We start from the raw sequence: 21,627 nt of genomic DNA, 5'->3' as shown, positions 1-21,627 counted from the left end.
CATCCTTGAAGGTAAGTAAAAATGTCTTTCTAGTTACAATATACATGCCAAATAGTAAAAAGTAAATTCGTTACTGTTTATATTGGTGTGTGATTAGCTTCTGCAGTCAATCTTTGCATAATTTCTCCCATAGAATTTGTGATATTACTTTCTGAAATACAGCTACCCAACTCTATTACAAAAGTACTTCAATATTTGTGGGAAATGTAATTAAAAATGTTTATTTTGGTGTTAAATATATTTGAAATATATGCTTTATTTTTTTCATAATACATACTTTCCCTGAACTTTTTGAAGATTCTTCACCATAAATGCATGGGTTTCAGATTTTTTTCGTATCAAAATAAATATATTATAAATTCCATTTTCCGTGACCTTTACCTTTTATATTTTCTTGTTGAGTGTACAGTAGGAGTTGGCAAACTTTTACTGTAAAAGGCCAGTTAGTAAATATTTTAAGATTTGAGACTGTATGGTTATTGTTAAAAGCATTCTAGGGGGTACATTGTAGCACAGTGATAAGGCTACTTGTGATGCCAGCAACCCCTAATGGAGTACCTGGGATCAGGTCCCACTTGTTCTTCCAATCTAGTTTCCTGGTAGTTCAGCAGGGAGGCAGCAGGTGATGGTCTGACTACGTGGGTTTCCACCACCGACCAAGGAGATGTGGATGGAATTCCTGCCTCCTGGTTTCGGCTCGGCAAGGTCTCTTTCTGTCTCTGTGTTTATCAAATCAGTCAGTCAGTCAGTGAGTCAATTATTAAAAAAAACCCTGCACTCTGACTTGCAGTAAAATAGCCGTAGGCAATATGTAAATGAGTGTGAATATGTTGCAATAAATAAGTAAAATATGTTCATTTACAAAAACAGATGACTGTAAATTGCTGACTATTGGCTTAGAGTTTAAATATATTAATTTTTATTTTACTCTTGGTAACAGAAGAAAGACGAGACTAAAAATGGATTTTATTTTCCCACTTAGTGTCAAACTAATGAAGATTGTAGTTCATCCGTGTATTACTTATTGTTAATTTCAACATAAAAAAGGAGATTGATCAATTTTGTATAATCTGGAGGAAACTTATTAAAGACCTATTAGAAGACTTAATCCTTGGCCGGCGCTGTGGCTCACTTGGCTAATCCTCTGCCTGCAGCGCTGGCACCCTGGGTTCTAGTCCCAGTTGGGACACCGGATTCTGTCCCAGTTGCTCCTCTTCCAGTCCACCTCTTTGCTGTGGCCCAGGAAGACAGTGGAGGATGGCCCAAGTGCTTGGGCCCTGCACCCGCATGGGAGACCAGGAGGAAGCACCTGGCTCCTGGCTTCGGATCGGCGCAGTACCAGCCATAGTGGCCATTAGGGGAGTGAACCAATGGAAGGAAGACCTTTCTCCCTGTCTCTCTCTCACTGTCTGTAACTATAGACGAGGACTTAATCCTCATGTGAAAGACTTGAAGTAGGCTTCACATTGGCCTAGTTGTTTGAGTTAGCCGGAGATGTTCTCTCCTTAATATGCTGTTCAGTAAAGGAGTTGATAGATGCTTTACTTTAATTTATGGAATATATATCTTATAATTTTGTTGGAATAATTTTCATTGGTCTAGGAGTTTGTGACATCTTCCTCATCAGTTTCCCTGATTCTGTGAAAAACTCATGTTTTTTTTAGGATAGCTTTAATAATTGAAAAGGTAACTGCTTTATACCAGTTATTTTGTGAATTCCACTGCAGTTTTTGTTTCTTCTTTCATTAGGCGGGTAAGCACCAAGAATATGAACAGAAGCTCCTTCAAGAATTATATAAGTTAAATCCTAATTTTCTTCAGCTGTCTACGGGTTCAGTTGATAAGAATAAGAACAAAGTGACACCACTGCAGAGGTATGATACGTAAGTACTGATATCAGTATAGTCAGACATCTTACCCTTTTACTGTCAGTTTTCCTTTTTGTTCTACATTGTTTTTGGGGGTGTGGGGCAAAATCCTTCCTGGCAAAGTCTCATTTACATGGAATTATTTAGCTATTTGGGAAATGTGAAGTCTCAATTTCTGGGTTTGAATATTGTAGCCTGTGGTTCCCTGCTAATACTTGCTGCTAGCTTCTGGATGGTTTCACCTTTTATGGTGCTGTGCAGGTCACCCTGAGCCCAGGAAATTAAGGGATGTTGGGTTTAAAAGGCTTTTGTCTCCTAATTGAGGTTTCCTCCAGATGTAATGAAGGAAAAATACACTGTAAAAGGGAGACGGGAAATTATCCGAAGCATTGTGTTTTGGAGACACAAATATTCAAGGATGTGTAGTCCCAGGAATCACTGAAGTCTTTCTCATGAAGGAGGCAAATCATAGTCTATCTTCCATTCCAGCATGGTTCTGGGTGGACTCTCTTGTGTCCGTGTGCAAACACTTTTGTCATCTTTGATATTGGCTCTCATTCTGTTACTGTGATCTTAATATCTTGGATTATATTTGGTTGTGTCCTGTCCAAAAATTGTATAATTAATGAATAATTTGACATTTTATCCTGTCCTTAACTTAAAAGTTTGATGCTAGTATATTTGTTCCATTTTTTTGGATGATAAGTTTATCTTTTGTGAAATGAATCTCAAAGTAAATTATCAATTTAGGCATGTAGACTGGTTTTTTCTTATATTCTAAAGTTATATTTGTTTAAGTGATGTTTCTGGGTGTCAAATACTGTAGCCCAGTGTCTATTTAGTAAAATAATGTAAGAACCGTCTTTCAAATGTAGCTAATGATAACTACATGGATTGTTGTCATGGTTCCTTTCTTCAGAAACATATTCTTGTATTTAAATTTTTGAAGTCCTTGTTTATTACCTTTGATAGTAAAGATTATTTAAATATGAAAGATTAAATTTAAACACTTATTTCTAATGTGTGCACACACATATAAGTACTTATGTATATGTGTATATAAACATATATAGAGTAGGCTATAGAGTAAAACATAAAGTTTCTGTATAGTAAGTTATTTGAATTTTGTTTATATCAAAACTAAGAATAAAAGTTAAGTCCAAACAGAGATCTTACTGGGTTGACAAGCTTTGATGTTTTCTTTGATCTATTGTACCTCCTCTTTTCTATCCCTGTGTGCTTATTTTATGATGAACCATGTGCTGTTTTATTTCATTGGTTGCTACTTCTGTAGTGCTATGTAGAAAAATGAGATTGTTGTAGTAAATATTCATTTCAGATGCATTCAACATTTATTCACATAATTTTTCTCATTAAAAATGACATTCTAATTAAAGTCATATTCAGGGTTTTTAACCCTTACAGATTTCAGAACAAAAATTTTGCATTTAGATTATTTCTTTGGAAGAACATTTGTTATTTTCTGATTATAAAAGTAGTATTTTTTATTGAAGGAAATGTGAAAAATTTATGAAAGCATACTGAAGAAAATAAATATTGTATGTGATGTCAATACCCAAAGGTTATCACTGAAAATGATTTGTGTGTTTCCTTGCTGTGTGTATTTCCTTGTGATCGTTTTCTTTCCTATGAATGTGCATATAGTATTAAACACAAAATATGTGGTTTGTTATATGTGAGAACGTAATACATATTATTTCTATTTTGTGGTGTCCAAACAACATAATTTTTTATGGCTACAAAGTTCCTTAATAGATATTTTGAATTTATTAAGCCAGTCTCATTTTTTCCCACTTTGGTGATATTATTTATAACACTGTGGTGAATATCTTTTCCTAGAAATATTGGTTATAATTTTGATTGTTCTCTGAACTAGAACTCGGAGTCAAAAAAATATGAGAGTACCTATTTCTTTGTGTTAGGTATTTTTTTCTTCCTGCATATTTGTCAATTTGATTAAAAAGAGCCATTTCATTTTAATTTGTGATTGATTGATAAAGTAAACTTGTTATGCATTGTGAATTTATATATGTTTCCCATGTTTTGTTTGTATGTTTAGGTGTTCTATATGAGTTACAGAGAGACCTGACTTTCCCCAATTAGTTGGTCAATTATTTGTGTTTCAAAATGCATTGAATTTATAAACCAGTTTTGGAAGAATTCTGCAATATTGAGTCCTCCCAACTATTAGCATGGTATATATCTCTTTATTTAAGTCTTTTTCTCAGGAAACAATTTTTTGTCTTTTTTTCCTGTTGAATTGGATCGTTCACTGACTCTTTCTGGTTGAGAATCCTAAGAACAGCATTAGACAAGTGGCAGTAGTAGGGCTTCTTGACTCATGCTTTACTATTATGAAGGTATCTCTCAATTTTTATTCAATCTTAAATTTTATTTTTATCATTTAATTGAGATAAGGGTTATTAATCACAGCATGAAAATACTTTGTTATTCTTAATTTATTGAGCTTTTTCCTTTGAGAGTAGAAGTGAATATTAAAATTTATCAAGTTTATAAATGTCTTTTGGTATATTAACATATTTAGCTTTTATTTTGTGATGTTATTAATATATTTACTAATATTTTGTTAATTTTGGCCTTCATTATGTAGTCAGATACTCCACAGAGCACATTTATAACTTTCTTGGTAGCTGGAGAAGAATGTCATTGGAGTTATAAGTTATTGGGGAGAAATGGGAGAAATTTACTTTGCTCAAAGCCAGTTTACTGAACATCATCTGGAACTATAAAAAATCTTGACATGGGTATCTATGCTTTGCATATAAGTATGTGACACCTGAAAGTGTGTTCTTGGCCTGAGGGGCTGGGGAGCAGAGGAGTAGGGAGGTTAATGCAGTTACTCAGTTTTTTAAAGTGACAAGTCATTGGCCCCATGTTACAGAGAGTGCTGCTTTTTTTTTTTTTTTTTTTTTTTTTTTTTTTTTTTTGTAAGCACCACAGGTTTCCTTCTTTCATGCCAATTCTTGCAAGATAGTAAGCCTTTGGCTCACTGCCAGGCACACTGAGGGTCTGCTTTAGTCTCTACTTCCACATTAACACTATCCAGAATAAGGATAAAGAAGCAGTAGATGACAGGAAGAAATTTGTGGAGGTTTCTTCTTGGAAATATTTGCCAAGTTCGTGTGATGAGCAGCCTAACAGTTTCTGTGGTCTTATCCATAACTTCTTCTTCAAGTTAAGTTGACAATTAAACTTTCTAAGCAAAAAAGAAACTCAAAAAAGAGTTCCATTTTCTTATTTCTTGGCATTCCTAGATAGTAGCAGTTATACAAGAAGTAATCAAAGAAAGCACAACTTAGGATTGTGTAGAGATACTAAACTTAAAATGCGTTTCTTTCTCTTTCTCTCTGTCTCTCTGTCTCTCTCTCTCTTTCTATTGAATTAAGCCAGAGTATATATCTTAAGAGTGTAATAGTTTTCACAGACCCCTGACTGGTCCACTGAGAATTAAGTGACATTTTCTATAATAATGTCTTACTGCTATCTCACTTAGCAAAAATTCTAAAAAGGAATTTTACTTGCTTCTTCCATTGTTATGAATATGAGTTTTGAGCTATGGGTGTGCTATTTTTCTCTATAAAGAAGTTACTTTGAAATAAATAAGGTGATAAGAGTATGGAGTGAAGATGCCATGTGTTAGTGATGCTTAGAGACTGGTTGTTTTATTTTTATGTTTGGGGCTTTGAAATACATCCAATTAGATTGAGATACTATTTGTATACCAGTTGAAGACTGTGAAAAGAATAGTGGCTAGATGGGCTGCTGTTCACGAGAGAATGAGCAGGCCTAGTTACAAAAATTATGGGGTCTATGTATCACTCAGTGTAAGTGGTTATGGCTAGATATTTGGATCAAACAGTTTAGCTGTAGATTTAGGTGAAAGGAGGATTTAACCAAAATTTGGTATCTTTTAAGAGTGTTCATTTAATAGTCTCAGTAGTTCTGTATGGTCAATATTATTCTCATAATAATAATATTATTTCTCATAAGAAAGCTAAATTTCAGAGGGCTTAAGTAGTTCACCAATATTCACATAAATAAGTGATAGACCAGATTCTGGCCATAGTCTCCTCTGCCTTAAAGTACAGACTTACTCTTTACTACAGATTAGTCTAGAATAGGTAAAATTCTTAGGAGAAACTCTGAGGAAAAAAATACTAATCAGATTGGTTTGACCTTGAAAATCTGGTATTTGTGGCTTATTAACGCATGGTAAATATAGTGGATGGGCCATAAATCCTGAGGAAATGATATTTTAAGCCAGAGTCTTCCATAAACCACAGATTGGTGGCAGTAATGGATTAGCTGTTGAAATGATCAAAGGAAGACTTTTATATGAATTTATCAGTTTTATTGCATCGAGAGGACATGTGTCCCTTTTAAAAAAATACAGTAATACTCTTATTGAAAATCAAGTATAAGCTCTGATAGACTGAAAATATAGTCAGAATACCTTATTAACTTAATGGAATGCAAATGGTTCCTGCATGAATCATGTTTTCCTACTCTGGTATTTGGTAAACCATGAGATTCAGGAAAGGTGATGGCTCATAGATGTGCAGAAAACAGTCTATAAAAGAGCTTGTTAAATCATGGGTAGGCCTGAGGATATCTGCACACTCTGAAATTCTATGTAAAATTTTGCATGTGTGCATGTTTTTCTTGAGAGAAGTGTCATGACCAAAAAAATAGTTACAAATTATTGGTTTTTTTGAGTTTTAATCTTAGAATCTTTCCTTATTTCTCTTAAATTTTCTTCTGTGCTGTGGGGATATATATAGTTACTGTACTTATGCTTACCCTCTGGAAAACTGTTACGTGAACAAAGATATCTTGGCCCACATAAATATAGTCAAAAAAGTTGTAACCATTGGTCTAAAGTGTTAGTTCCAGTTGATTGGGTGGATGGAATGAGTGTGAGAAAGAGGGGCAGTTAGAGATAGAATGTTTGTGACCTTATTACCTAGAATTAATGGTACTTCAAACAAGGAGCTGTTTGTTTAAATTCAACTTAAATATATTATCTTTTTTAAAGAATAAATTTATTACTAAAATACAAAATTAAAATGAATAAACACTATTTGTAAAAGCTGCCACGTTCTGTGGTATGTTATGGATGTTAGATGTCTATCATTTAGCTTTAATATTAAGAATAATTAATTCTTGTACATACAAGTAGTTAATCAAGCATTTATTTTCATTCATGTTAAATCAGTCTTGGGGTTATTAGAAAATTACAATTAAAGTCATATTTGCCTAACTACAATCCATTCAGGTTTATTGAGACAATTTTTTTTTGCTCTGTTAATAGCTAATTCAGTAATTTAAGATATCGTATTTTAGTAACAAGTTAATACTTTAAATGTTACTGTGTAGTTGAAGCCTGTCTTAAATAAAATATATTCTGTGAAGGCAAGTTGTACCTATTGATAAATTAATTATGTCCTTTGTGGTGGCAGATTTTAAATTATATCAGGGTTATTTAGGACTCTGAGGAACACAAAATTAAAATGATTTTTCTAAGTGAGAAAAGAAACGTGAAATTTGGAAATGCTCATTATATTGACACCTGTCCCTATATAAATTTTACCATGTTCAAAGTGTAACAAAATTTTTGCAGTCCCTGTGACTATTTTTATCTTTCCAATTTGATAAATAATGGAACTAGACCTTCTCAGAATTTTTTTCCCTATATGATCCCCAGTCCAAACAAATGGTCTTTCTTTGATCCTTCTTTGTTTTTGTTTGTTTGCTTCAAATTAAAAAAAAAAAAAAAAACAGGCATAAACCTATTTTCAAAATTTGGCTGGCATCATTTTTAAGGAAATAGAAGGAAGTAAAATTCAAGCATTGCCTCTGGAGCAAGTTAGAAGAGGGCAGAATTTGGGCAAGCATCTGAAGGACCAAACTGAAGCCCAGCTGGGTCACTCACTACTTGTTTGCACATTTTTTTTTTTTCCCAAAGAAACCTTTTATTTAAGGAATACAAACTTGATGCATTTCATAAGTATAACTTTAGGAATATAGTGATTCTTCCCACCATATCTGTCCTCCCACCCCTCCTCCTTCCTCTTCCATTCCCATTCTTATTCTCCACTAAGATCCACTTTTGATGAACTTCTTACACAAGAAGTCCAACTCTATACTAAGTAAAGAGTTCAACAATTTGCACATACACAAAAAACTGTTCTCAACAGCCAAGACAAGGGCTATTCAAAGTCACTGAATCTTGAAGTTAATTTCACTTTATTCTTTTTTTAGAAATTTAATTAACTTTAAAAAAGCACCCAAGAATGATACATCTTTTGCTAGCACTTAGACATAATTAAATACAACTCATTGAAGATAGAGGTCCTGATAGGAAGTTAGTGCACAGTGACTCCTGTTGTTAATTTAAGAATTAGTACTCTTATGTATGATGTAAATGATCACCTGAGGCTCTTGACATGAGCTGCCTAGGTTATGGAAGCCTGTTGAATCCACAAACTCTGTCAGTGTTTAGACAAAGCCATAAGCAAAGTAAAAGTTCTCTCCTCCTTTCAGAGAAAAGTACCTCCTTCTTTGATGACCACTTCTTTCCACTGGTGTCTCACTCACTTGAGGTCCTTCGTGTAGAACATTTTTTGCCACAGTGTCTTGGCTTTCCATGCCTGAAATGCTCTCATGGGTTTTTCAGCCAGACCAGAATGCCTTAAGGGCCGATTCTGAGATCAGAGTGCTGCTTAAAGCGATTGTCATTCTGTGAGTCTGCTGTGTGGACTGCTTCCCATGTTGGAGCATTTACTCCTTTTTAATTCTGTTATTATTAAGAGACACTTAATCTCATCCATATGATCACTGAAGCACTTAAAATGGTATTTTTACGACCCAGCTTAAGGGGATTTAGGGTCCCATGGCAAGTTTTTAAACTGTAGCTTTAGAAGTAAGTCTGTACGGCCAGCACCAGGGCTCAATAGGCTAATCCTCCGCCTGCGGCACCGGCACACCGGGTTCTAGTCCCAGTTGGGGTGCCGGATTCTGTCCCGGTTGCTCCTCTTCCAGTCCAGCTCTCTGCTGTAGCCAGGGAGTGCAGTGGAGGATGGCCCAAGTGCTTGGGCCCTGCACCCACATGGGAGACCAGGAGAGGCACCTGGCTCCTGGCTTCGGATCAGCGCGGTGCGCTGGCCGCAGCACACTGGCTGCATTGGCCATTGAGGGGTGAACCCATGGAAAAGGAAGACCTTTCTCTCTCTCTCTCTCTCTCTCTCACTGTCCACTCTGCCTGTCAAAAAAAAAAAAAAAGTATGTAGGAATATATGCAGAACTATACAGTTTTACAGTTACATATTTTACATACTTCATAATTACAGCTTCAGGAACATGGTGATTCTTCCCACCTTTGCACATGGTTTTGAACTTTGTTTTTCCATCTGTAAAACAGAATTTATGTTTAATTTTAATGATTCCTTCTAACTCTGAAATTATTAATTTGAGATATTTTGAGGAGACTTAATGCCTATTACTGTTCCTCTTCATCAATTGCAGTGATAATCAGATAGCAGGTATTTTGATTTAGACCGAATGAATCCGAATGCCTAGGGATGGAGTCTGAATATATACTTTATGTTCTTAATAAATATATAAATGCACATATGTTTGTTTCTTGCAGCACTCCATAGCACTTGATTCTAACTATTTAGGTTCAAAGAGATGTAAGAAATCTGTCATTAGCATCATCAGTTTCAGAACAGTTCAGGAGTAACGAAGAAAATTATTGAGACTCTTCTACAAAAATAAGTTTTTATAGATTTTTATCTACAGGGATTTACACGTACATTGCCTCCTGGATATCATATTTGTATTATGAGGCCTACCTATTTATCAGTGCTTCTTAGTCCTTGAATCTAGTACTTTCCAGTCAACTGTATGGTGTTTATGAACTCCCGTGTCTTCATTGCTCTCTCAGCATGATGACTGTTTTCGTTGTTTGAACATTGATATAGGGGGACTTAAATCTAACTCTGCCTTTTCAGAGATAGTTGTTGATCTGTTTTTGCCCCATTCGTTCTTTGATTTCGTTCAGTTTATATTATCTGCTTTGGCTTCTATTCTAAAGTTGAACCAAACTATCTTCAACTTTTCAAAGACCTTTCTAAGCTTCTTTCCTCACTGGGCAACTCTGGATTCATGAGCAGTTGATTGGTGAACAGAAGTCTTTCCACTGAAATTTATGCTTCCAATGCAGGTTGTGTTTTCAGTGTGGCAGAAGACATTGAATTAACAAAGTCTGTAGGTTTATTTCTTAGGTCTGATGACATTGGCACTGGTGGTTCTCAACCAGAGAGCAGCCTCTTTCGTGGAGTAGGTGTCTTTTTTCATTAATAAAATAGTATTTATTTATTAAAGCTTATCTTCCTGGTTTTTTCTTTTAGTATGGAAATGGGTGGGTATATGTTGAGACAAATCTTTAATATGATTACAGCTTAAGCAAACACAGAGCTTAATGAGGACATTCTGCATCTGATGCTAGCTGAATTGTGAGAACTTGGACTTGTTAGTAATAGTCTCTGATATCTCTCTCCATATAACCATTAAAGATCTAAGGAGTTCACATTTTATTGGAATTTGTAAATATGCTTTTTATTTCTCTTGGAGTTACATATGTATCTGCAGGGAATCTGCCTTGTTTTCTGCTTTTCCACTAATAGATGCATTTATAATGTCAAATTTAAGTATAATTGACTTCTTACAGCCCACATATAAAATATCTTTACTTTCATCTTCATTAAGCTTTTCATATTCCTTGAATTTGTTAATTATTATTAAATAAATTCAGAATAAATACAAAACTGAGTAGAATATAAGCTTACTGGTATGTCGATTTTTTTTTTTTTTTACCAACTGTTTTTGGTTTAATGACTCTGATCTAGAAATTTTTAAATATTTTTGTGAAACTTTCCCAGGTAAAGCATAAGTTGTTAGAAATCAGTGTTATGAAACCAACTGGGGAGATGGACAAGAGGATATAAATTATTCTAATTAGTTACAATCCAGAAACGTAGTAAGATTTATCCTTTATCCCATAATATTTTAAATATTACCCACTCAGTATTAAATATTTAAAGACTGACCTCAAGTTGAAAGTTATTACTGAGTGCTCTTTAATGGTGGTAGCTGCAGAGATGAACCAAGACCCGGACATCTGGCATTCTGGTTTGTAGGTCTCTTGCTTTCATCCTTTGGTTTCTGTTCTTACATGTTCCTCTCAGCTCTAACCTCTAATTCCTTTATATCCTTACCTCCCATTGTTATGCACACCATCCTATTTGTTAGCTAAATTGATAACCAATTAGTTAACTCTCCCTATCTGTGACCTCTGACTCTTAACACATATACTTCTTTCACTTTTTCTCTTCCTTGTTCCAATATGTAAAGACCACTACATGTGAACTCCCTTAGGAATTTTTCCCTAATTGCCCCACTTGTGGTATATTCACTTTATTCTAAAGACTTCAGCACTTATTGAAGCAGTTCTTTTGACAGCTGACAGTGGCTGATGTTTAGTGTGCACTTGCCTTATTCACCCAAATATCTCTAAATTTAATGGGCTCAGAGCTACAGCCTAAAATTATTCGCATTACCCACATGACCTAATATTCATTGATACTTTATGAATAATATGATACTTTTAAGTAAATTTCAAATCTCTGCTTGGATAAGAGCATCTGGCAGTTTCTCTGCCTGGGATAAACCTGGGATTCAGATTTCAGTACTTGCCCTTGTTAAAGTTTTTTTTAGAGCAATTAAATGTGGTAACAGTAAGTTACTTTTTCAAAGATGAAGTTATATATTTTTATATATATTTCCATAGAATTGAATAATTTTGAGGTACTGGGAGTCTTCATTTTTGTATGTGCCATAATGTTGTATCAGAGCAACACATTGTGTAATTGTGTTTGTTCATAAGTTAAAGTTTGTTATAAAAATGATGTTAACAGATCAATATTATAATACAAAGCTTTTATCTTTAAGTCAGATGTGTTAAAATGGACTTGAAAGGTAGCATTTTTTTTCTACTTTACTATGGTACTGCATTTTCTCTATATGAAAATGAACTGATAATGTTTGTTAGTCCACAGTTCACAAAAATTTTTTTACTTGTGTAACATGTGTATGTGTACATACACACATGCCTTCTGTAAGGTTGTTAGTAATAGAAATATGAAAATAAATTTATTGTTCTTAAAAACCTGTAGAAAACATTTCAATGACTTTTATGCCAGTCTGCCAAATACCTGGAAAAATGGTTCAGCACTATTTCAGAAACTATAAAGGGGACTATGTTTATCACATGCACAAAGCTTGATAATGGATTAGATTTTTGACCTGTTAGTTGGAGTATTACCTGTTTTAAGATGTACTTTAGTTTACCTGAGCTATTATTTCATACATAATTTTTGGAGAATCAGAATGTAAAGGAGCAGACATTTAGTCTAGTAGTTTGATGTCTACATCACACATTTTGGAGTAACTGGGTTTGATACCCGGCTCTGGCTTTGACTCCAACCTCTGCCATTGCCAACCCTAGGAATCAGAAATGATTGCTAAGGTAACTGGATTTTTGCCCCCATGTGGTGGACCTAGATCAAATTCCTAGCTTCTGGCTTTGGCCTTGACCCTGACTTAGCCCCAGCGTTTTTGAACATATGGGAATTGAACCAGCTGATGGGTGCTTTCCCTCTTTGTCTTTTTCTCTCTTTGCCTCTCAATTAAGTTGTAAATTTTTTTAGTTAGAATGTAAGTTTTTTAGGAGACAGATCATGGGAGGAGATCTTCTTATGTTCTCAATAACTTAATTAATGTGTTATGTCGCAATGCTTCAATAAACATTTGTTAAGATGGCAAAATGTTATTTTTTCTGGCTTGTAGTGGATTTTTTTTTATTGTAGGAGAATGCCTTTACTGTGATTTTATTGGATTTGTTTTTGTTTTTGTTTTTGTTTTTTTACAGCCCCATTGACAAACCTTCAGATTCTCTCAGTATAGGGAATGGTGATAATTCCCAGCAGGTAAGATTTGAAGAAGGTATTGCTTTATTTCTCTTCCATAGTTCCCAAACAAGGTATTCTATCAAAGTGAATTTTCTGCAAATACTGTAAACACTGACAAAATGTAGAAATACTTTTGATGGACATTTTTGATAAATGTATTTTAATGGGCTTTCTTTTCCAGCACAGAATACATTGCACATCCTCCCCCCTTTAATCATTGTGACCATACATTATTTATTTTTTTATTTTTATTTTTTTTACAGGCAGAGTGGACAGTGAGAGAGAGAGAAAGGTCTTCCTTTTTTTTGCCGTTGGTTCACCCTCCAATGGCTGCCGCGGCTGGCGCACTGCGCCTATCCGAAGGCAGGAGCCAGGAGCTAGGTGCTTCTCCTGGTCTCCCATGGGGTGCAGGGCCCAAGCACTTGGGCCATCCTCCACTGCACTCCCGGGCCACAGCAGAGAGCTGGCCTGGAAGGGGGGCAACCGAGACAGAATCCAGTGCCCCGACCGGGACTAGAACCCAGTGTGCCGGCGCCGCTAGGCGGAGGATTAGCCTAGTGAGCCACGGGGTCGGCCCATTTACTGTTGTAAAGTGTCCTTAGAGTCTGCTGCTGTTACTGGTCTTTTTGACCCTACAACAAATGATCCCAGGCTAACTTGTTTTTACACCATTTACTCTTCTTGTCCCTTTCCAACTTCAGTTTTCTCTCTGAGTTAGTGTATTTGTCCCTAGCAGCTTTCCTGCTTAGTTCTTCCAAGTGACTGACAGCTTTGAGATAAATAAGATAAGCTACTCAAAGTTGTATGTATATACTCTGAAATTAAGTTAGGTACTGATCTTCAAAACATGGTTTGTCATTTTGTCTTGTTGCCCATGGATCTTTTTTCTGGTAGTTTTTCACTGCTTAGTTTATATATATATATATATATTTATTTATTTATTTATTATTTATATATTATTTATATATATTTTTTAACCTAAGTAAAATCAATATAGTTATAATATCTTCCATAAAGAATGGCCAGTCTCCTGTATTATGTGTTAAAAACTTAGGCATCTGTCCGGCGCCGCGGCTCACTAGGCTAATCCTCCGCCTTGTGGCGCCGACACACTGGGTTCTAGTCCCGGTCGGGGCGGCGGATTCTGTCCCGGTTGCCCCTCTTCCAGTCCAGCTCTCTGCTGTAGCCAGAGAGTGCAGTAGAGGATGGCCCAAGTGCTTGGCCCCTGCACCCCATGGGAGACCAGGAGAAGCACCTGGCTCCTGCCATCGGATCAGCGCGGTGCGCCGGCCGCAGCAGCCATTGGATGGTGAACCAACGGTAAAGGAAGATCTTTCTGTCTTTCTCACTGTCCACTCTGCCTGTCAAAAACAAAACAAAACAAAAAACAAAAAAACTTAGGCATCTAAAATATAGTACTTTTCTAAACTTTTAACTCACAAATTCCATAAAAGTAGAAAATTTATATCTCCCCTTGCATATTTTAGATGACATTACAATTTTTTTCATAAGTCAAAAGTAGTTACTAAGAATGTAATTTCCAGCATATGTATTATGTTTAAATAAAAGTGGTATAATACTCTGTAATAAGTATCCAAGAAATTTAGGTTTTGATAACCCATCATGTTTTGATACTATGTCATTCATTTTATAAAAATACACAAGCTCTTTAATAATCATAAATTGTACTTTCTTTTCCTTTTTGAATGTATTTTTGTATTTCTATTACCATTATATAGTTTTATCTTGATGCAACATAGTTTTTGCTTCAAAAGCGTATACATCTCTCAAATAAAAATAGGAATATAACTTTTAAGTTGAAATAAAAATGTTTTTGATGTCATTAGGTTTTAAATTATATTTTTTCTGAACTTCTATGAGTGTGAAGTTGATCAAAACAATATGTACAAGTATACATATAAATTTTGACAGAATTTGAGCATTAAACATATTTAAATTGTATTGGAAATTCATCCCTTAATATGGACAGGGCCATTTTAAAATTAGCTTTCATGTGTCTCTAGATAAATATTACCTATTGGTAAAGTGAGGCAAGTTTGATCAGCCATCACTTTTTTAAAATGTAAATGCTATGGCATCTTATTCTTAAAAAATAAGTAGATGGAAGAATGAGTAGTAGTATGTCAGTGATGGAACAAGGACATAAACCTCAGCCATTTTAGTTTTCTTGTTACCCCTGTCTTCTTTCAAGGGACCAGTTCTGTCTCACACCCTGTATTGTTCCCCACCCCATCCCCTGTTTTGTTCCCCAGGTTTGGAAGCCAGTGGGCCAAACCTGAAGAACCAGTATGGAGAAGCTCATCTCCACCTACTGCTTCCCCACCCCAGCCCACCCAAGGGCCTAGCCTGCTGGGGTCGAGGTCTGTGCCACGTGTTTGGTCTGTGAACACGATGGCAGTTGGTCGACCTCTGCAGACTTATTGTCTCTGAATAAATTCAGTCTGGCTGCTAGTTTGTATTCTGTCTCCTCTCTGTTCTGTACATCTTTTCCTTACATTTGGGGCCCTGTGTGGTGCCCCTTACATTTCATGTGGAGGCACCAATCTGACCTCTCTTCCTAACAAGTAGTAACACTGAAATCTTTGGATTCTATCTGAATTACATACCTTAGAATCACAAAGAGTTATCATAAGATTATTTCTTAATGTGTTTGGGAACAAGTTGGTTAGAACTTCCATTATTGTTATTGAAAACTAAAAAACTGGGAATTAACCTAGTTTGCAAAAGAATCTAGTTTTTAGAGTCATTCCACTCTATCATCAATCCCAGTATTTCTGATAATTTGGTCACTGCAAGTTTTCACTATTGAGCAAAATATAGTAAAATCTCAGACTGTGAAATATTTGTAGAGTGAGAGGCTCAATATTGTAAGGGGGGGGAGACTAGTGTTTTCAGACAGATTAGTTTTTCAAAAAGAATAATTGTGTTAATGGTTTAACTGGTTTTCTGAAACTCTGTGCTTTCATGAGAAAATTTTCGAGAACTCTGATTTGAAGACCACTATTTTAAAACACTTAGTTATAGATCTTCTTAATTATGGCTTATTAAAATAAATACATTTGTATTGATTATTTTCTTTGCCTTTTTTATTTAGATATCTAACAGTGATACGCCTTCACCACCACCTGGGTTATCAAAACCCAATCCAGTCATCCCCATCAGTTCATCAAATCACAGTGCACGTTCCCCTTTTGAAGGGGCAGTAACAGAGTCACAGTCATTGTTTTCAGACAATTTTCGCCATCCCAACCCTATTCCAAGTGGGCTTCCTCCTTTCCCCAGCTCTCCACAGACATCTAGTGACTGGCCGACAGCACCAGAACCACAGAGTCTCTTCACATCAGGTATATAACAGCAGTACCAAGAATTGGTATTAATAGACTGACATGAAACCCATTGTTCTGGATATATTTTCATACTTTATCCACTCTGTTTTTATGAAAATTAAATATTTAAATTGCATGAATTAGAAAGTTAGGTAAATTGTTGCATGACCTTGAAATTGTGTGTTAAAGATTTTTCTGGAGAGTGATATCATTTCTTCAGTAATGAAAAGCTTGTCCTTCTGGGAAATATTGTCTTACCTTTTTAATTAGAATTGTGTTTCTGTAGTTAAATTTGAGATTTTTTTTACCCCCAACAGAAAGAGATAAGTTATATAACAGTAAAAATTATGTTTTGACATTTTTTGGACCATTTCACATTTGCTCATTATGTTACCTTATTGTGGGGAGCAACTCGGACTAGACTAAGTTACTGGAATTAAGACTTATTCTATGCATCTGCTCTCCCACAATATGGCGCTGAGAAGGGAGTAACAACTTTTACGCAGCTGCCTCTCGCCAATTTGATTGACTGAGCTGCAGGAGCTGATCTTACTCCTGATTGGAGGAGAGCAGCGTACTCAGTGTGTGGGTAGCAGAGTTGGGATTGGTGGAAGAGGACTATAAAGGAGGAGAGAGACAACATGCACCAGGAACATCTATCTGAAGGAACACCTGTGCAGCCCCCGAGAGAGCCGGCCGGCGGTGTGCCGCTCCCCCGCAGAAGTGGGGAAGGTGGCAGGGGGAACCGCCCTTCCACGGAGGTGGAAGGGTCGGTAGCCAACCCGGGAAGAACCAGCAGCAAACCCGGGGAGGGCCGAGCAGACAAAAGAACAGCGCAGGGTCCTGTGTCGTTCCTCCACGAAGAGGGGGAGCAACACTTATTAATGTAAAGGTGACATAAAAGTAACATTGAGAACAGCACCTATAGAACAGACCAGAAACTGTAAGGATTTCATGTAGTACTTTTTTCATTAGATTACATTTTTCTTTGCAATTTGTAAAGTATATGTTAAATTAATTTTATTTGCCATTAATAAATACCTTTTTAAAAGTAAGCTGTGGGGATGGGTGTTTGAAATAGTGACTAAGATGTTGCTTGGGCAGCCCATATCCTGGATCAGAGTCCCTGGGTAACCTGGGAGTCAGCAGGTGATGGTCCCTGATTGACACTTGGCGCCTGGCTTTGGCCTGGCCAGTGCTGGCTGTTGTGGGATTTAGAGAGCAAACTAGTGAATGAGAGGTCACTTTTCTTCTCTCATTCTCCAAATAAATAAAAAAATTTTAAAAAATGCTCTGCTTTTTAAAGCTGTTCTTTTTGTCACTTTATTTTACTTAAATGATTTATGGTTGTTTTGATTGAGAGTATAATTTGGGTATCAAGTACTTTTCCCCCAACTAGTAAAATCAATCTATAGTTGTTTTTGAAGTTAGTAACTTAAAACGTCACTACTAGAAGTATACATTTATGAAGTCTCTTGTGATTATATGATTTTAACATTCTAAGAGATCATACAGACTTTGGATATACTTTATTTTGTTGTGTGACACATAACTGAGCTTTTCTTTTATAATATACGCTGTTTTTCTTCCTAACAGAAACAATACCAGTATCATCCTCTACAGACTGGCAAGCAGCATTTGGCTTTGGTTCTTCTAAACAACCAGAGGATGACTTGGGGTTTGACCCCTTTGATGTCACTCGAAAAGCCTTAGCAGACCTAATTGAGAAGGAACTATCCGTCCAAGACCAACCTTCCCTTTCACCTACATCTCTCCAGAACTCCTCTTCACACACTACAACCGCCAAAGGCCCAGGCTCTGGATTTCTGCATCCTGCTGCACCTACAAATGCCAACTCTCTAAATAGTACCTTTTCAGTCTTGCCACAGAGGTTCCCTCAATTTCAACAGCACCGAGCGGTTTATAATTCATTCAGTTTTCCAGGCCAGGCAGCCCGCTATCCTTGGATGGCCTTTCCACGCAATAGCATCATGCACTTGAACCACACAGCAAACCCCACCTCAAATAGTAATTTCTTGGACTTGAATCTCCCGCCACAGCACAACACAGGTCTGGGAGGGATCCCTGTAGCAGGTAGGTTCATTTAAAGCCTTCGAGAATTCATGAATAACTCATACCTTCAGGTTTTTGGGTGGGTAGGGAGGGACCTGTTAAATAACAGAGAGTACTTATTGTTATGCTTGAAAATTTCTATGAAAAAAAGTTAAGAGTTTTTATCATAACCTAAAAAAAATTTTTCTTAAATTAGTAATTGGATGGATGCCTTGTAATATTGAGCTTTATAGGAATGGTGGAGTATTATACCTAGTTATTGTTTAGAAGCATTTTACTTAAAAGCATAGCGTTACTGAACTTTCATATAATATATAAACGTAGGAAGAAAAGGGCCATAAATTGAGGTTCTATAAAGTCCAACGCTATGGTAAAAATTGTGGTTTTTACATTCTAGATGTAAAGTGGTTAAAAACAATTTTTAATGACTATGAGAGCATGAGGGATAAAGCCACTCTAACTGCTTTTGGTCATTATGTTGATTGAATACACACACGTCAAAACTGTGCTATATATTTATTAAGGACGTCATATTGAGAACTCTGATTAATGTTTCAGAACCATACCATATGTCCCAGACACATACTTTCTGTGAAAAAGAAATTGTTCAGAGAGAAATATTTTACTTTTTGGTTTGCCATATAAGTTTGATGCCAGAACACTTCTGACTTTGCACTAAAGCTACCCTTGAAGGTTTCAGAACTTTTGGGTTTAAAATTCTACATAGCATGTTTTAGATGAAGTGCCTTCTATGCCGGGGAATCATTCAGTTAAGAGTCCTCTTGTTTAATTTGGGCTTCAGAGATAATGTTAAAAAGACAGTTCATTCCTCTTCTGATTGTCTTAAGTACATTAGAATAGTCCCTCAATCTGTCACGTAATCCATATAGATAATTTTTGTCTTGTCATGACCTTTAAGGTATGGCCTGGCATAGCACAATGTTAAAACTGGAACAGTGTACTGTTACCAGCAAGGCATTCATTCTCTTGTTTTTCACATGATAGAGATGAAATTTGTAGAGATCTGTATAGTCTTTGGCTTTATTCCCCTTGGAACCAACAGCATTTTATATCCTAGACAAGTAGCTGGGTTAAGAGAGTTTTATTTGTGACTGTTGATACTGTAAAGTTATACTTGAGAGAGTGATGTTAATTTGCAGTAGCTTGATAGTACCTAATGTAATGATTTGCTAATCAGTGGGATTCACATTTGTCTGTTGAATTATGGTAGTTAGTAGGTAATTCAGAACGGCATTTTTCGATTCTTTCTTCTTGATACTGACTGAAACTCTAGGTATTCATTTTCTGGTCTGTCTGTCTGTCTTTCTTTTTCTTTCTTCCTCTCACTCAGGAGAGCATTTTAGAGGGTATTTGTTTTCTTTTACTTTGTTTTAATCATTTTAATTGATAGTGTATTTCATAATCGATTATAACATTCAAAGTTTAAGTTCCCCTTTATGTTTTAAACTTTAAAAATAAAATGTTAGAACAATTACAATGAATATTTGGGTTCTTGTTTACCCAACTATGAAGAGCTATACAGGGAATACAAAAGAAGTATAAAGTATGTATACTACTTAAAGGTTCTTTATAGTTGAAAAGAAAAAAATCATGTATGCACTTGGTAACTGTTTACAGGGTGCTGCAATCTGAGAGACATCCATGTAGTGTGTAACTTTGGGGGAAGCAGAATTCCCTCAAAATAGAAATTGATCTGTATTGTACCTTGGCTTTGGGTTAGCAGCAAGGGGAAAGAAAGACCTTTTAGATTGATGGAAACCTCTTGAATAAAGGTGTAGAAGCAGGAATTAGTATGTCATTACATTAAAAAGCAATAGGACTGCTTTTTAAAAATAGGAGGTGCCTCCTAAGTTGTATAGGTACAATGGATGGGAAGAAGAGAAATTCTGAGAGTGAGGCAAGAGAGCATGGATGTGATACAGGACTGTAGTTCTTGGCTGTCTTCGCTTTTCACTTTTATTTAACTTATATGACCATCTTTGATAAATGATCTGTTTTCCAGCTTCTTAGTTATGTTGCCCAATAGCACTGAAAAGCAGTTTTTACCTAAATATTTCAAGCCAGTAGATATTGTAGAAATGCCACATGTAATGAAAAATCACCACTTTGTAAGTGTGGCTGTCCTCATGTTAGTCATTTGAAATCTTCATCTAACGTCAGTATTTTATGGAAAAAAGTAGAACTGTAGTGCTATCTTTGTGAGCTTTCTTTCTTTAATACATACTCAACTATAAAACATTAAAGTTTTTCATAGGTGATAAAAATTGAGTCTCCAACTTTAGGTTCCTAATCATTGTTGTGTTTGGTGAAGGTGGGGAGAACTGGTTATTTCAGATTTTCAGTTTTTGGCTATGCATACATGCTTGATATTTAAATGGTAACTTGTGGTAAAGCTTATTATTAGATTATTTTTAAAGCTCTGGTGACTAGAGAAATATTAGTTTTAATATGCCAAAATATTTAAAATTGACATTAAGAGACACACCGGAATCCTCTCATGGCTTATAAATATTTGATGCACACCTCAGGAAACTGAATGTGCCAAGTCTCAAAGCAGAGTAGTTGTATAATTGTAGCCAGATGATTTAGGATTTTCAGTAACTGTTAGAAATGACAGAAAGTAATAATCTGGGAAGCTATATATATCTTAACTTTGTTTACTTTGAAGCAATTTAATACCTTGATAATATCTGCCTCCTCTGGCCCCAGTTGTAACTCAGCTGTGCTTACTTGAGTTGAACTGTTGAAAGGGGCTGGACTTGTATCCTCAAGTGATTATCATGATAGCTTAAATGTTTCAGTCATGGGGAGAGAACTGTTTCAGTGGGACCCACTAGTTTCAGATATGTTTAGGCACTATTTCAAACTCATTCTACACTAGGAAAAGCATGTGTATTTATTCTTTAGATACATAGAGCAAAATAGGATCATTGACCTACAGGAGCAAATCAGAGGTGGCAGCAGTCTACATATCATACAGATATTACGGCTGTTTATTATGTATTTGGATTAAAATTTTTGCTTTTGGTTTGTTTCAGTTAATTATTAGAGATTGGTGTATCTGAAACCTATCATGGGAAAAACAGTTGTCAGAGGTTTGACAGAAATGATGCATCCATTTCCTTTGCCTAATTGAAAACATTTATGTTTAAAGTTAAGTATTTCTTAATTAGGCGAAATCTTTTTAGCAGCATTTTGTGGCTTGCGAAGTTTAGAAGAATTTTTGAAATACATATTCTTAGGGGA

General features: G+C 35.7%; 1 protein-coding gene across 6 annotated transcripts in view; it reads left to right on the top strand.

Moving 5' to 3' along the window:
• Positions 1-21,627, top strand: part of CNOT4 (CCR4-NOT transcription complex subunit 4) — a 137,517-nt gene that overhangs the window by 81,797 nt on the left and 34,093 nt on the right. For 3 of the 6 annotated variants that reach the window (XM_008258152.4, XM_002711994.5, XM_008258154.4), the window contains exons 7-10: positions 1,750-1,874; positions 12,901-12,958; positions 16,056-16,305; positions 17,884-18,381. In XM_008258152.4, coding sequence (XP_008256374.1) covers positions 1,750-1,874; positions 12,901-12,958; positions 16,056-16,305; positions 17,884-18,381 — 931 coding nt within the window. Of the gene's footprint in view, positions 1-1,749; positions 1,884-12,900; positions 12,959-16,055; positions 16,306-17,883; positions 18,382-21,627 lie in introns of all 6 variants that reach the window. The other 3 variants (XM_008258151.4, XM_008258150.4, XM_008258153.4) reach the window with 1 other exon arrangement.

This window comes from Oryctolagus cuniculus, chromosome 3 (genome assembly GCF_964237555.1).
Source record: "Oryctolagus cuniculus chromosome 3, mOryCun1.1, whole genome shotgun sequence".
NCBI classification, from domain to species: domain Eukaryota; kingdom Metazoa; phylum Chordata; class Mammalia; order Lagomorpha; family Leporidae; genus Oryctolagus; species Oryctolagus cuniculus.
This window is presented reverse-complemented; position numbering and strand designations above follow the sequence as displayed.